A 17,708-nucleotide genomic window follows, 5' to 3' on the forward strand; every position below is an offset into this window, starting at 1 on the left:
TAATTAAAGAAAGAGTGGAGAAGGGAGAGAAAGAGCAAGAATACACATTCACTTACATAGTTTATTTAGACAAATGAAAACACCTCTCCAAGAAAATAATTTTCTCCTTAATTAAGTCATTCTACTACATTACAGTATTATCAGTTGTGATTCAAAATAACCTTGTTTATTTCCTGCTTCCAATAACACACTTTCTGTCTTCAGTGAGTATGAAGAACAACATGTCATAATATTCATGAGAAGTGGAAAAACAGCAATATTTAAAACCGTAGTGTTTTTCTATCCTTAAGAAATTACCTGCTTTTTTAAAACTGCCATGGCTTCTTTGTGTTGCTTTGCTAATGTTTCCTTTTGATTCTGAAGAGTTTCCTATTTTAAAAATTATGGAAAGTTAAAACATAAATTACAGCAACTCAATTTTAAATTTTTAATGGATTCACAAATTAAACATCTTCATTGTACATACTATTTTAGGCTCTTAAGATTCAACTTGTGACAATTTTTATAATTTTTTTAAACTGTCATGAACTCAGCATACAATAATTTTGCTTCCAGTTGCTTCTTCATGATAAAACATATAGCTTTTTAAAATTTTAAACTCTGAATATAGCTCACTCTGTTTTCTTCAAGAAAATATCAAAATTATTAAAATTAACAGTCCAATACAAAGTAGACTAGTTTTAAGAGTTTCAAAAGAACCCAATTTTATTGCCTAAGCACAAATGTTTTTACATGGTAACATCTGATTCTTTAAACTCACTAAAATAATTTTTTACAAAATCAGAAGTACCACAGGGTATCTTTAAAAAATTCATATACACGATTCCATTTCTTTCCTGTCCACCTTTTTTTAGTTGAAGTTGTGTCCTGTAATTTAGATTCAAGATGAATTTTTCTTCTACCTTTATCAAATAATTCTTATAATTAAAAAAATTAGAGCTACAACTGACAACCACTTTCAAATGTTTCTTTTATTTTATTCCACAGTCCTACATATACATTGATTTATCAATTAAAAAAAAATTTTTAATGATCTACTGATCTATTACGATAGCTGGGAATTTGGCTTTCTTGTACAACCAAAATTCTACATGTCCTCCCTCTATTCTTTCAACAGAGTTATATAAAAAATGTGACAAATATTAATACTATTTATACTCTTGTAACTATGTAATTTTTATTCAATGCTAAGCCACATGGCATATCATGATTACATTTCTATTCTCATACAACTTTTATTTTTTCTGAAGCTAGCAATTACTTTAAAATATTTTAATTCTCATAACTAATTTTAAAAAGTAATATGCCATTCCCAAGGTCTGTATCAATTGGTTGCGCTGCAAAAAAGAATAGAAAAGGCAAAGTTAGAAGATCCCAAGAATGACTTAAGAAATCCCAAGTTCAGTTCAGTCACTCAGTCGTGTCCAACTCTTTGCGACCCCATGAATCGCAGCATGCCAGGCCTCCCTGTCCATCACCATCTCCCGGAGTTCACTCAGACCCATGTCCATCGAGTCCGTGATGCCATCCAGCCATCTCATCCTCTGTTGTCCCCTTCTCCTCCTGCCCCCAATCCCTCCCAGCATCAGAGTCTTTTTCAATGAGTCAACCCTTCGCATGAGGTGGCCAAAGTACTGGAGCTTCAGCTTCAGCATCATTCCTTCCAAGGAAATCCCAGGGTTGATCTCCTGCAGAATGGACTGGTTGGATCTCCTTGCAGTCCAAGGGACTCTCAAGAGTCTTCAAACTGCACAGGAAACCAGACATAAAAAATTTTTTGTGGCCAAACCATGTGGCTTGGAGGATCTTAATTCCCTGACCAGGGATTCAGCCTGGGCCCCAGCATTGAAAGCACCAAGTCCTAGCCATTGGACAACCAGCTGCTACTGCTAAGTCACTTCAGTCGTGTCCGACTCTGTGCGACCCCATAGACGGCAGCCTACCAGGCTCCCCCGTCCCTGGGATTCTCCAGGCAAGAACACTGGAGTGGGCTGCCATTTCCTTCTCCAATGCATGAAAGTGAAAAGTAAAAGTGAAGTCGCTCAGTCGTGTCTGACTCTTCATGACCCCATGGACTGAAGCCTACCAGGCTCCTCTGTCCATGGGATTTTCCAGACAAGAGTACTGCAGTGGATTGCCATTGCCTTCTCCATCTGGACCACCAGGGAATTACCCCAAAATTAGGCATTTAGAAAACCTGTAGATATCAAACAAAACTTTTCAGAGGCTACTACCCAGTTTATTAGACTCTATCTACTGCTGCAACAAGGAAAGAATGAATTTATAGGAAACATCAGGGACAAGTACTTTGAGGAGAAGATTATGAAGTAGGTGTGAACTCCAGCTCTCTCCCCACTTTTTGTGAACAGCTGTAAATCTAGAAATAGGAGATTTCCATGTACATGCTGAGTTGCTAAGTCATGCCTGACTCTGTGACCCCTTGGACTGTAGCCCAAAAAGCTCCTCTGTCTATGTGATTTCTCAAGCAAGAATACTGGAGTGGATTGCTATTTCCTTCTCCAGGATCTTTTTGACCCAAGGATTGAACCTGAATCTACTGTTAGGCAGGCAAATTCTTTATCACTGAGCCACCTGAGAAGCCCAATCATACCCATGCTGCTACTGCTAAGTCACTTCAGTCATGTCCGACTCTGTGTGACCCCAGAGGTGGCAGCCCACCAGACTCCCCCGTCCCTGGGATTCTCCAGGCAAGAACACTAGAGTGGGCTGCCATTTCCTTCTCTAATGCATGAAAGCGAAAAGTGGAAGTGAAGTCGCTCAGTCGTATCTGACTCCTAGCCACCCCATGAACTGCAGCCCACCAGGCTCCTCCGTACATGGGATTTGCCAGGCAAGAGTACTAGAGTGGGTTGCCATTGCCTTCTCCAAATCATACCCATACTGGTGTTAAAACATTACTGTTTCCCATTCAAGAACCCAAAGGGTGAACATTTGTTCAAGACCTTAAGGCCATAAATAAAATAACCACTTCCCCAATTCATGATAGTACTGAGCCCAAATACTATTTTATCTTCAGGGCCTCCTGAATCTATATATTTTACTATTATGTATTTGTGTGTTCTGCTTTCTATTCTGTACCTTTAGATCAAGACAGTTTCACCTGTTTGTTTTGTCCCAGAAGTCAACAATTTACCTGAACAGTTATGCCTCAGGGGTTTACTGAAGAATTTAGGGACCAGTAACTACACTTATTCAATATGTAGGCAAGTTTTTGCTACAATCTAAAGGCATCTGGTCCCATCACTTCATGGGAAATAGATGGGGGAACAGTGGAAACAGTGTCAGATTTTATTTTGGGGGGCTCCAAAACCACTGCAGATGGTGATTGCAGCCATGAAATTAAAAGACGCTTACTCCTTGGAAGAAAAGTTATGACCGACCTAGATAGTATATTCAAAAGCAGAGACATTACTTTGCCAACAAAGGTCCATCTAGTCAAGGCTATGGTTTTTCCAGTGTTCATGTATGGATGTGAGAGTTGGACTGTGAAGAAAGCTGAGCACTGAAGAATTGATGCTTTTGAACTGTGGTGTTGGAGAAGACTCTTGAGAGTCCCTTGGACTGCAAGGAGATCCAACCAGTCAATTCTGAAGGAGATCAGCCCTCGGATTTCTTTGGAAAGAATGATGCTAAAGCCGAAGCTCCAGTACTTTGGCCACCTCATGCAAAGAGTTGACTCATTGGAAAAGACTCTGATGCTGGGAGGGATTGGGGGCAGGAGGAGAAAGGGACAACAGAAGATGAGATGGCTGGATGGCATCACGTACTCGATGGACGTGAGTCTGAGTGAACTCCTGGAGTTGGTGATGGACAGGGAGGCCTGGGGTGCTGAGATTCATGGGGTCGCAAAGAGTCGGACATGACTAAGCGACTGAACTGAAAGATAAAAAGAGCTCAAAGACTAACTCCATTTATCTATTTACTGTTTAAACTCATAAAGGACATGAAAATTCAAAAAAAAAACACTTTAGTATTTTGTAAGAATAAAGTGCATTATTTAGGGTATAATTTACCCCAAGAGGGGTAAATCTATCATTCCTGACAAATATGAGCCATTCAGTAATTTCTAAGACTGCTTACTAAGAGAAAATTAGGAAGTTGTCTAGATTTCACTGACTACTATAGATATTGGATAATTTAAGTTCTCAATAATGGAACTTTTCCCTTAGGAACTTGAAAACAAGAATATTGTCATTTAAAAATAACTTTTCAACACCCTCCCCCCCCCGACACACACACACACCTGCAGTTAGAGCCCTCCAAACTGTCATAAAGCTTTCTTTCTATTTGTATCTGAGCAATGCAGACAAGTCCTTAATACTCTAACAGAACACCACAAGTATCAGCAGGACCCAACTGCTTACTACAATCTTCCCCTTGACCCACTGGCAAAATCCTACTCCTTATTTAAGGATAGTATTAGCAGCAGCCAAACTAGCAGAAGCTTCTACTGACTTGGTTTAAGGATCTTATTTAAATTTGATAGTTCTATATGCTGAACAAGCCTGGACACTTACTAAAAACACATTTCTCAGCAAGCAGGCTTACTTCCTATGAATTTTTTATTACTTTCTCCCTCATACATTTCAACTCAGTGCTATCCTCTAAACATTGTTACCCTTTTCCTAATTACCCAAAGAAGAGGAATTTTACGAGATCTAGCCTCTGTTCAAACAATCACTATGCCTCAAATGGATTTATTAAAAATTCCTAGAAAATCTGGGTTTAATATTGCATGCTTAGTCGTTCAGTCACGTCTGACTCTGCGACCCCATAGACTATAGCCTGCCAGGCTTCTCTGTTCATAGGGATTCTCCAGGCAAGAATACTGGAGTGGGTTGCCATGCCCTCCTCCAAGGGATCTTCCCAACCCAGGGATTGAACCCAGGTCTTATCTGTTGATATATCACTTTCTGAAACTAAAATGGCAACTATCAGGTAAGATGTACTATAAGAGTCTCAACTGATCCCTAAAACAAGACTCTTTACCAGAGGTAAAACCAGTCCAGATGACAGTACTGACCCACTCAGCAGAGTCTGCCAAGTGTCAAGAGATAACAGAGTTAACATAAAACTATCAATAATATCAAGGTTATTTGGAATAGTATCTGAAGTAGTCCATGATTTTGTAATACTGTAAAAACAATGAGAGTTTCTAACCTCAATAGGATTACCAATTAAAATGAACAACAGTTATTAAGTACTCTAAAGTACTTTAGGAAGTAAGCTTCTTAAAGAGGTGGCTATCCTGAAACCACACTATACAGGATAATAAAGCGTAAAGGAAATATCCCAGTTTATCTTTATGACACACAGGCAGCCCTCAGTTAGCTTCTGGGTCAATGATACTCTAAAGAGCTAAATCTTCCTGGAGATAAAAAACAACAACAAGCAACGCTATTCTGGAATGTCCACAACTGGCTCCAGAGTCTGAAAAGAATACATGATTGTAAAATATAAGAGAATCCCTGACACTTTCAGGACAGACACTTGGTGGCACCAGAGAACCTCAATGGAACTCTGCACACATTTACAAGAAATTACCCATCGGAACAAGGACATATTAAAAACTATATTCAAGTAGCATCGGTGGGGTAATTTTAATAAGATTTTTGAGGATGTCTCTGGTGCAAATCCTATGTCTCCCTCACAATCCTAGTAAAACTGTTATCCTTCTAAACCCAAGCTTCAGGACCCCTCACTGAACGTGTCCAAAAGAATTTCCTAAAATTAACCTTTGCAAAGGCTTCTGAATGTGTTCTGATCATTGCTTACTACTTTTCTGGATGGACTGAAACTTTTTCTTGAGAGAGAGCTATAATTATGAAAGCAAGAAAAAATTACTTGATTTTGTGCTCCCAGCATGAGTATTTCCCGTAACAGAGGCCCTTTCTACTGGACCTGTTATTAGAGAATTTTGCAAAGTCTTGTCATTTATTTGGATATTTCATTGTCCCAATCATTTCCAATCTTGAAGGAAAGTAGAAAGTTAATGGCATCTTAAATCTGACATTCTTGAACTGCCATGACCAAGGTTATATCTAATGCTTAAGACTATAAAAGTCCACACTCCTACACTCATTGGCTTTCACCACACACATCTGTTAGAGCTTACCACATGAAACTGGCTACTGATATCCCAATCTTGGACATTTTCTTACTTTGGATAAATGAGCAAAGTATTATACTCCAAGGACTCAGGAAATATACTGCATAGTCTTATCACCATCTCATGTAAATTGCCTTTCCTCTACATGATCTAAAATTCAGATCAAAGCTGAGAGAATTCATTACCCATTAGACCTGCCCTGCAAGAAATGATAAAAGGAGACCTGCAGGTTGAAATGAAAGGACCCTGAAGAGTCCATATGAAGAAATAAAAATCTTTATTTCCATATGAAGAAAAAAAAGTCTTTATTTCCATATGAAAAAATAAAAATCTCAATAAAGGTAAATACATGAGAAATTTATAAAAGCTTGTATTACTCTAACAATTTTTGTTTGTTTGTTTCTATGTGATTTAAGAAACTAATACTGAAAAAATTATTAGACTAAAAGCTAGTATTACTGTAACTTTGATTTGTAACACCACATTTGTTTTCTATGTAATTCTAGGGAATTCCCTGGTGGTCCAGTAGTTAAGACTCCATGTTCCCAATGCAAGGGGCCTATGTTCAATCTCTAGTCAGGGAACTAGATCCTGCCTGCTGCAACTAAACATCCTGCAAGCCATAATGAAGATCGCACATGTGGCAACAAAGATCTTATGTGTCGCATCTAAGACCCAGTGCAGCCAAATAAATAAATATTGTTAAAAAATCTATGAAGTTGCTATTATTATAAAAAAATTCAGAGATTAATACATTTTAAAACTACTAGTTTATTTTCTTGAGCATACAATATATAAAGATGTAATTCTGTAATATCAACAACTGAAACAGGTGTAGCTAGAACTATAAAGGAATAGAGTACTTATATGTTATTGACGTTAACCTGATACATAATCAAATTAGAGTGCTATAATGATAGATGCTAACTGTAATCCCTATGGTAACCAAAAAGGAAATAGCTAGAGAATATACACAAAAGGAAATGAGAAAGGAATTCAACCACCTCACTGTAAAAAATCAACTAAACACAAAAAATGATGGTAATCAGGAAATGAGGGACAAAAATCTATCAGCTACATGTAAAACAGACAACAAAATGATAGAAGTTAGTCATTCCTTATCAGTAATTAAAGCCTCTCATCAAAAGACAAACAGTGGAAGAATGCATAGAAAATGTGATCCAACTTTATGCTATCTACAAGAGACTAACTTTAGATCTAAAGACACAAATATGTTAAAATTAAAAAGTGGAAAAATATATTCCATCAAAATAACAACCAACCAAACAAACAAAAAAGTGGACTTTAAATTATAAAAAGTTTACAATAGACATAGAAAGACATTATATATTCATAAAACATTCAATAAGGAAAAAGGCAACAATCATAAATATTTATGAACCAAATGACAGACCATCAAAATATATGAAGCAAAAATGGACAGAATTGAAGTTATACATAGTTCTACAATAACAGCTAAAGACTTCAACATCTCATTCTCAAAACCAGAATAGCCAGACAGAAATAATCAAGGAAAGAGGGGAGACTGGAATAACACAGTAAACAACTTAGATCTAACAGACATAAATAGAACCCTCTACCCCAAAACAAAATATACATTCTTCTCAAGTGTACATTGGACATTTTTCCAGGACAGACCATATGCTAGGCCACAAATTAAGTTGCAACAGATTTTGATTGCATTCAAAGTATCCTCTCTGATCACAATGGGAAGAAGTTAGAAATCAGTAACAGGAGGAAAACTAGAAAACCCATATATTTGGGAAAATTAAACAACAAACTCTTAAACAACTGTTATTAAAGAAATCACAAGGAAATTAGAAAATAAAGAAGGACAAATGAAAAAAAAAAATACAACATACCAAAACTGATGGGACGCAGCAAAAGACACAGTAATGGGAACATTTATAACTATAAATACTTACATTAAAAAACAAGAAAGATCTCAAATCAACAACCAACAATCTAACTTTACACCTGATAAAGAGAAGAACAAACTAAACCCAAAGTTAGCCAGAGAAAGAAAATAATGAAGATCAGAGCAGAGATAAATAAAATAGAGAATAGAAAAATAAGAGAGGCCTTCCCTGGTGGCTCAGTGGTAAAGAAACAGCCTGCCAATGGAGGAGACACAGGTTTGAGACATGGGTTTAATCCCTAATCTGGGAAAATTCCACATGGTGTGCAGCAACTAACCACATGCACAACTACTGAGCCTGTGCACTAGAGTCTGTGAGCTGCAACTATTGAAGCCTGCGCGCCCTAGAGCCTACGCTCCACAGCAGAATTCACTGCAGTGAGATACTTGTGCACCACAACTAGAGGGTAGCCCCTGCTCTCCACAACTTGACAAAAGCCCACGCAGAAACGAAGACCCAATACAGCCAAAAATAAATTTAAAAATTTTAGAAAAGAAAAATAGAGAAAATCAGTGAAATTAAAAATTGGTTCTTTGAAAAGTTAACAAAACTGACAAACTTTTACCTAGATGGGCTGGGCTTCCCTGGTGACTCATATGGTAAAGAATCTCCCTGCAATGAGGCAGACCTGGATTTGATCCCTGGGATGGGAAGATTCCCTGGAGGAGGGCATGGCAACTTACTCTAGTATTCTTGCCTGGTGAATCCCCATGGACAGAGGAGCCTGGAGGGCCTCAGCCCATTGGGTTGCAAAGAGTTCAACATGACTGAGAGACTAAACACAGGACAGATGGACTAAGAAAAAAAGAAAAGGCTCAAATTTTGAAAATGCTAAAATTTCAAAAATGAAAATGGGGACATTACTACTGATTCTGCAGAAATAATAAGTATTATAAGAGTACTTTGGACTGCAAGGAGATCCAACCAGTCCATCCTAAAGGAGATCAGTCCTGGGTGTTCACTGGGAGGACTGATGTTGAAGCTGAAACTCCCAATACTTTGGCCACCTGATGCAAAGAGCTGACTCATTTGAAAAGACCCTGATGCTGGGAAAGATTGAAGGCAGGAGGAGAAGGGGACAACAGAGGATGAGATGGTTGGATGCATCACTGACTCAATGGACACGAGTTTGGGTAAACTGCAGGAGTTGGTGATAGACAGGGAGGCCTGGTGTACTGCAGTTCATGGGGTCGCAAAGAGTCAGATAAGACTGAGCAACTGAACTGAACTGATAAGAGTACTATGAACAATTGTATGCCAACAAATTGGGTGACCTAGATGAAATGGAGAATTCCTAGAAATGCAAAACCTACCAAATAACAAAGAACCAGAAAAATTTAATAGACCTATAACTATTAGGACTTCCCTGATGGCTCAGACAATAAAGTGTCTGCCTACAATGTGGGAGTCGTGGGTTCAATCCTGGGTCAGGAAGATCTCCTGGAGAAGGAAATGGCAACCCAATCCAGTATTCTTTCCTAGAAAATCCCATGGATGGAGGAGCCTGGGAGGTTACAGTCCATGGGGTTGCAAAAAGTCAGACATGACTGAGCGACTTCACTTTAGCTTTAGCTTATAACTATTAAGATGATTGAATCTGTAATAAAAAATAAACACCCAACACAGAAAAGCCCTGAGCCTGATCAAACATTTAAAGAAGAATTAACAGCAATCCTCCACAAACTTTTTCAAAGAGTTAAAAAGGAAGGAATACTTCCTAACTCATGCTTTCAAGCCAGTGTTACCTTGATAACAAAGCCAGATGAAAAAAATGTCAGAAAAAGAATACTATAGACCATTACCCCTAAAGAACGGTGATGCAACATTTCTCAAAAAAAAAAAAAAAACACTAGCAAACTGAATTCAGAAGTATATTAAAAGGATCATACACCATGACCAAGCAGGACTTATCCTTGGGATAAGAGAAGAGTTCAACACACAAAAAGTCAATCAATGCAATTAACCACATTAACACATTGAAGAGGGAAAAAAGCACACAATCATCTCAACTTATGAAATAAAAAGCAAATGACAAAATTCAATACTCTTTCATGATTTAAAAAAAAAACTCAACAAACTAGGAAAAGAAGGAAACTATTTCAACATAATAGCCATATCTGAAAACACCACATGAACATAATACTCAATGGTAAAGGACTGAAAGCTTTTCCTCTAAGGTTAGGAAGAAAGCAACGATGCCCACTTTTACAGCTTCTCCTCAACATAGTATTGGAAGCCTTAGTCAAAGCAATGAGGCAAGAAAAAGAAATCCAGTTTGAAAATGAAAAGGTAGAATTATCTATCTGCAGGTCTTATATGTACAAAACCCTAAAGATTCCTCCAAAAAATTGAATTTAGCAAAGTAATAAGATACAGTCACACCAAAATCAGTTGCATGTTCAATACAATGAGCAACCCAAAAATGAAATTAAGAAAAGTTACATTTACAACAGCACTAACAAGAATAAAATACATAGAAATTAACTCAACCAAGGAGATAAAAGACCTGTATAATGAAAACTACAAAACAGTGCCAAAAGAAATTAAATTAAATTAAACATAAAAAGTGTAAACACATCCTTTGTGCTGGGATTAGAAAGCTTCATGTTAGTAAGATGTCAATAGTATCCAAAGTTTTCCATAGATTCAATGTAATCTCTCTGAGAATTCCAATGATATTTTTGCAGAAATAGAAAAACTCATCCTAAAATTCAAATGGAATCTCAAGGAACCCCAAACAGTCAAATAATTTTGAAAAAGAAGAACAAAGTTTGGGGATTCACATGTCCTGATTTCAAAACTTAATGGAAAGCTCTAGGAATCAAAACAGTGTAGTACTGGCATAAAGACAGACACATGGAGCAATGGAACAAAATAAAGAGCCCGGAAATAAGCCCTCTTACATACTCAAATATTTTTGACAAGGGTGCCAAGATCATTCAATGGGGCAAGAAGAGTCTTTCCAACCCAAAGTTCTAGAAAAACTGGATACACACATGCAAAAGAATGAAGCTGAACCCTTACCTAACACCATATACAAAAATGAACTCAACCAAAACACCCAAGCAACCCGTTAATAAAGCAAAACCATGTTTATTAGAATTCATTGCAGTAACTGAGGACACTACCTTGACAGAGTCTTCAGTTAAGTTCAGTTCAGTTGCTCAGTCATGTCCGACTCTTTGCAACACCATGGATCGCAGCATGCCAGGCCTCCATATCCATCACCAACTCCCAGAATTTACTCAAGCTCATGTCCATTGAGTCGGTGATGACATTCAACCATCTCATCCTCTGTCATTCCCTTCTCCTCCCACCTTCAATCTTTCCCAGCATCAGGGTCTTTTCAAATGAGTCAGCTCTTCACATCAGGTGGCCAAAGCACTGGAGTTTCAGCTTCAGCATCAGTCCTACCAATGAACAGTCAGGACTGATTTCCTTTAGGATGGACTGGTTGGATCTCCTTGCAGTACAAGGGACGCTGAAGACTCTTCTCCAACACTACAGTTCAAAAGCATCAGTTCTTTGGCACTCAGTTTTCTTTATAGTACAACTCTCACATCCATACATGACTACTGGAAAAACCATAGCTTTGACTAGATGTACCCTTGTCAGCAAAGTAACGTCTCTGCTTTTTAATATGCTGTCTAGGTTGGTCATAACTTTTCTTCCAAGAAGCAAGCGTCTTTTAATTTCATGGCTGCAGTCACCATCTGCAGTGATTTTGGAGCTGAAGAAAATAAAGTCTGTCACTGTTTCCCCATCTATTTGCCATGAAGTAATGAGACCAGATGCCATGATCTTAGCTTTCTGAATGTTGAGCTTTAAGCCAACTTTTTTACTCTTCTCTTTCACTTTCATCAAGAGGCTTTTTAGTTCTTTTTTGCTTTATGCCACAAGGGTGGTGTCATCTACATATCCGAGGTTACCGATCTTTCTCCTGACAATCTTGATTCCAGCTTGTGCTTCATCCAGCACAGCAATTCTCATGATGTACTCTGCATATAAGTTAAATAAGCAGGGTGACAATATACAGCCTTGATGTACTCCTTTCCCAATTTGGAACCAGTCTGTTGTTCCATGTTCAGTTCTAACTGTTGCTTCTTGACCTGCATACAGATTTCTCAGGAGGCAGATCAGGTGGTCTGGTATTACCATTCACTAAATTATCTCATGAACCTGGATCTATTTCTGGACTCTGTTATATTCTATCTGTTTATGTTTCAGTTCAGTTCAGTCACTCAGTCGTGTCTGACTCTTTGCGACCCCATGAATTGCAGCATGCCAGGCCTCCCTGTCCATCACCAACTCCAGGAGTTCACTCAGACTCACGTCCATCGAGTCAGTGATGCCATCCAGCCATCTCATCCTCTGTTGTCCCCTTCTCCTCCTGCCCCCAATCTCTCCCAGCATCAGAGTCTTTTCTAATGAGTCAACTCTTCGCATGAGGTGGCCAAAGTACTGGAGTTTCAGCTTTAGCCATTCCTTCCAAAGAACACCCAGGACCAATCCCCTTTAGAATGGACTGGTTGGATCTCCTTGCAGTCCAAGGGACTCTCAAGAGTCTTCTCCAACACCACAGTTCAAAAGCATCAATTCTTCGGGGCTCAGCTTTCTTCACAGTCCAACTCTCACATCCACACACGACCACTGGAAAAACCATAGCCTTACTAGACGGACCTTTGTTGGCAAAGTAATATCTCTGCTTTTGAATATGCTACCTGGGTTGGTTATAACTTTCCTTCCAAGGAGTATCTTTTAATTTCATGGCTGCAATCACCATCTGCAGTGATTTTGGAGCCCCCAAAAATAAAGTCTGCCACTGTTTCCACTGTTTCCCCATCTATTTCCCATGAAGTGATGGGACCAGATGCCTGTTCATGTATGCTGCTGCTGCTACTAAGCCGCTTCAGTTTTGTCCGACTCTGTGTAACCCCATAGACGGCAGTCCACTAGGCTCCTCTGTCCCTGGGATTCTCCAGGCAAGAATACTGGAGTGGGTTGCCATTTCCTTCTCCAATGCATGAAAGTGAAAAGTGAAGGTCAAGTCGCTCAGTCGTGCCTCACTCTTAACGACCCCATGGACTGCAGCCTACCAGGCTCCTCCATCCATGGGATTTTCCAGGCAAGAGTACTGGAGTGGGTTGCCATTGCCTTCTCTACTGTTCATGTATGAGTTCAATTCAGTTCAGTCACTCAGTCGTGTCCGACTCTTTGCGACCCCATGAATCGCACCACACCAGGCCTCCCTGTCCATCACCAACTCCCGGAGTTCACTCAAACTCACGTTCATCGAGTCGGTGATGCCATCCAGCCATCTCATCCTCTGTCGTCCCCTTTTCCTCCTGCCCCTAATCCCTCCCAGCATCAGAGTCTTACTGCAGCTTTAAAATAGGTTTAAGATTCTAGTGGGACTCTTTCATCCTCTTTCTTTTCAAAACTTTCCCAGCCACTTTTTTCAAGTTTATTTCCACATAAACCTTAGAATCAGCTTAAGTATTCCCATATACACAGGTGGTATTTTAAACTGGACTATATAAAACTTACCGATTAACTTAAAGATTCCAATAACTTTTGACTGTTGATGCTCTCTATTCAAAATAAAATAATGACTTTACGTTCTGAAATATCCTTGGAAGTTTAAATTGTACTTGGAACTACCTGTTTTTTCCTCTCCACAGACAGGTTTCTTTATTTCAGACCTGTCCCTCATGTAACCCAACTCTGGTTTTGCTCCCATTTCTACACAACCTTGTCGATCTGTCTGGCCTCAAAATTCCCATCGTAGGCCTGTCCTCTCTATCATGTGAATTCTGATTCTGACATGTTGTCTCTAAGCTCCTGTTTCAAAATTGCCTAACACTGAAAAGAACGGCATCTTGATTAAGGTTTCAGTTTTTAGTTGTTAAAATTACTTTGCTGGAAAGGCAAGAGAAGCACTATCAAAAATGCTTCTATATGGATAAGGATCAAAAGAGAATCAGATTTTTTAAATATCTGGTTATAATATGTAATACTAGCCTAGGAAAATATGGTACTATTCTGAGGTTTTATTTCTTAAAAAATACTTTGACTCTTCTATAATATACAATATGTTTTTCAGATATGAAACAATTCACAATAGTTTCCAGAGTTATCCTTTGCTATTTTCTTATTAGAAAGCATGAAAAAAAAAGTTATTCTGTGTTTTGGAAGCCCAAATGTTATTAACAGTTTTAGCTGTAATTTTTTGGAGACTCTCTAAAGTGATGTACAATTCTCCAAATATTATATTTTGGAAATTTAAAAATTATCTTTGCAAGTAAGGATTAAAATACATTTTTAAATAAAATGATAATCAGAGGAGGAAATACTCACCTTTTGCCATTTCAGTTCTTGTGTCTCCATGATAATTTTAGCAATCTGCTCTTCATACTGAGTTTCTGCTTCCTAAGTCAAAAAGAAGAAAAATGCTAGTAAATGAGGACTTGAAAATTTCTAGTTTTGGATCATTCTAAAGAGAAAGAGATCAAAAGAGATAAAAAAAACAACAACCTCCCACCCTTACAATAAGAAAAAAAAGTTGGAAATTTTGCAAGTTAAATAGTTAAATCCATCAGAGAACTGAGGCCCCATATCAACCAAGTAATCCAAAATCTGGACTGAGACAGGTGCCTGCAGGGAGAAAAGAACCACAGCATTTGCTTACCTGGGACATAAGCCACTGAGTACTGATAAGAAAACTCAGCTACAAGTCCTTGATACATTTCTAAAGGCAGAGCATGGGCTGGTGTAAGAAGATGAATCTCCTGATGGCTAGAGAAATAAGGAGGTTAATGCTTTCTGACAGGTTTTTCTTCCATGAAACCCACCAGGTGCTTACAGAGAAGGAAAAAAAGAATCTGAGAAAACTTTCCCCCTGTGGTACTGGTTGGAGAGGAGAAGAGCAGTCACAAGCCATCTTCCCTAAATCTACTACAGACCAAAAACTTAATCTGCAGGGGAAAGGACAACCAAAAGTACATCTAAGGACACGAGTGGAAAACCTCTGTAGCTAAGAAAAGGAATCAACCGACAACACTAAAAACTTACTTGGACAAGACTATCTTTTTTATCTCCTAGAAAGAACAAAACCCTTAATCTGCAGGGGGTAGGGCAATAAAAACTGTAGCATGAGAGCACTTGTGGAAACCCAATTAAGCTGATAGAAGGCTACAAAAATAAAACAACAGTTCTATCACTGGGGCAGGGGAAGGAATACATGCTAGGCCTACCATTAAATACTGAAAAGGCATCAGAATTCTAGTGAAGGCTTCACCTTGAGAATCAGGTTCACTTAAGACTGAGGGCTTAATAGAAATGTCAGAAAATGCTCCTATTCCCTACCTGACACCACCACCCAACTAATTAGGGTCAAGTTAAAAACAGTGAGATATAGCTGGAAGAGCTGCAAAGACAGACCCTCTCTGGGAAGCAGCACAAAGAGACCTAAAATCCAGGGAGGAAGTCTAAAGTCAACCAGGAAGCAGTTATTTAGAAAAGCTCTGATTTTGTTTAAAATATTGTACTATTCTTGAATTTGTCCACATGATAAACACAAGTATCACTAGAGAAATCTGAAGCTTCTATTGGAAACTCTGACAGGTAGACTTGAAAGGGGACTGGTTGAGTGTTAAAGGACTGTCACCACACACACATACACACACACACATTCATCACACACACATACACACTCACACACAGCCCTTCTGCAAAGACTGAGAGGTTTTCTTGTTTGTTTGGCTTCCAGGTATTTTAGGCTACCTCTGTCAGACAAAGCACTAGCTGATCACTAAGCTAAGAACATGACACACGTGACAAAAACTGAAGACTTAAAATTATTTCAGAAAAGTCATTAAACAGAGACAAAAACAAGCAGCAACCCTGTAGAGAAGGAGGAATCTTATTTCCAGAGTTGTCACATACTCAAAATGCCCATTTCTCAACAAAAAATTATAAGGCATCCAGGTAAACAGAAGAGTGATTCATACACAGGGAAAAAAAAAACCAAACAAACAATTTAAAAGTAACTGTTCCTGAGCAAATGCAGACAAAGGACCTAGACAGACTTTAAATCAATAATTTTAAATATGTGCAAAATGCTAAAAGAAACCATGTACAGAAGTTCTATAGCCATTAAAAAGTTAAGGGAATGCTACAAACAAGTTTATGCTCATAAATGTGACAACTTACAGAGACAGACCAATTATTCCAAAACAACAAACTACCAAACCTCAACTAAGGAGATAAACAAAATCTTCAACAGCTCAATAACCATAAATCCAAAAGCTCCTAAAAAAGAAATTTCTTTCTTAGGAAACAGCTTTTCTTTAACTGTGAACATTTAGGCTATTCCATGCATATTATTTATTTTTGATACTTGGTACTTAATCAAACCAAGAAACCCTCTGAAAGAGTGATTAATATTGTACTAGACAATATGAAAAACTGAATTGGGCCATTTCGTAGGAGGTGGATATGAGTTTGAAAAGGAGAATAAAAGTACCCGGTTACAGTTTTGGCTACTTGGACAAGAGCCTGCTATATATACTACGTCCCTAAATCTGTTCAGGGTCAAGAATTGAAGAGGCCTGACCAATACACAGTCCATTGTGTAAAACTACAGCCTGAAGCAAGTACTTTAAAAAAAGCATGTCACTTTCTAAAGGTTATAAAGAGTAAATAAACCAGCAAATTACTCCTCTTTTATTGTTTTTGTAAAAACAATAAAATCCTTGTAGTCCTAAGGCAGCTAATAAAAAATAAACACTTTAAGGTTTAGTTTTTAAAACCTTTTTTAAGGTTATATATTCTTGGATATTTTATTGAAGTTTCATATGGGATTTCCTTACCAAATTTATCATATTTTTTTCTCATTGACAATTTAATAAGAATTTTTATTAATGATTTTTGAAAACTTCATTCATTTTGAAGAATGAATAAAAGTGAAAAGTTCAAATAAAATGTAAATAATAATTTTTAATAAAAAGCAAGAAGTTATATCGAAATCCTAACATAGTAGAAGTATATTATAATGTTATCTTTCAGCATAGTGGATAACACTCATTTTCCCAGTTTTCCATGTAGTTCAAGATACAGATTCTACAAATCATTATAACTGCAAAAGGGTTATGACAGCACAACTAATTTTATGGGGAACTGGAATGCTACTTAATGTTATTTACCACATTGCATGCATGTTCAGTTGGTCAGTTATGTATGACTTTTTTGACCCCAAGGACTGTAGCCCACCAGGCTCCTCTGTCCATGGGATTATCCCAGCAAGAATTACACCATTAATTACCAAGTTTCCTTCCTACTAATACCTTAGCAAATCACTGCTTTTTTTTTGGCTGCGCCCCACCAAAACATCAAATGGCCCAAAAATGAAAAAAAGAGACAACAGAAACAGATCTGCGGGTCCATATATTTGAGTTTATAGGTATTGTTGTTATTCAATCACTAAGTTGTGTCTAATTCTTTGCAACCCCATATACTGCATCATGCCAGGCTTCCCAGTCCTTCACTATCTCCCAGAGTTTGCTCAAACTCACACCTATTGAGTCAGTGATGCTATCCAGCCATCTCCTCCTTTGTTGCTGCCTTCTCCTGCCCTCAAT

General features: G+C 38.0%; 1 protein-coding gene across 1 annotated transcript in view; it reads right to left on the bottom strand.

Moving 5' to 3' along the window:
- The window catches only part of CCDC73 (coiled-coil domain containing 73), a 187,229-nt gene that overhangs the window by 83,049 nt on the left and 86,472 nt on the right, over window positions 1-17,708 (bottom strand). The window contains exons 5-6 of the mRNA XM_069554681.1: window positions 14,428-14,499; window positions 298-369 (exon numbers count right to left, since the gene is read on the bottom strand). Coding sequence (XP_069410782.1) covers window positions 298-369; window positions 14,428-14,499 — 144 coding nt within the window. The remainder of the gene's footprint in view (window positions 1-297; window positions 370-14,427; window positions 14,500-17,708) is intronic.

Source organism: Ovis canadensis, chromosome 15 (genome assembly GCF_042477335.2).
Source record: "Ovis canadensis isolate MfBH-ARS-UI-01 breed Bighorn chromosome 15, ARS-UI_OviCan_v2, whole genome shotgun sequence".
NCBI lineage: Eukaryota > Metazoa > Chordata > Mammalia > Artiodactyla > Bovidae > Ovis > Ovis canadensis.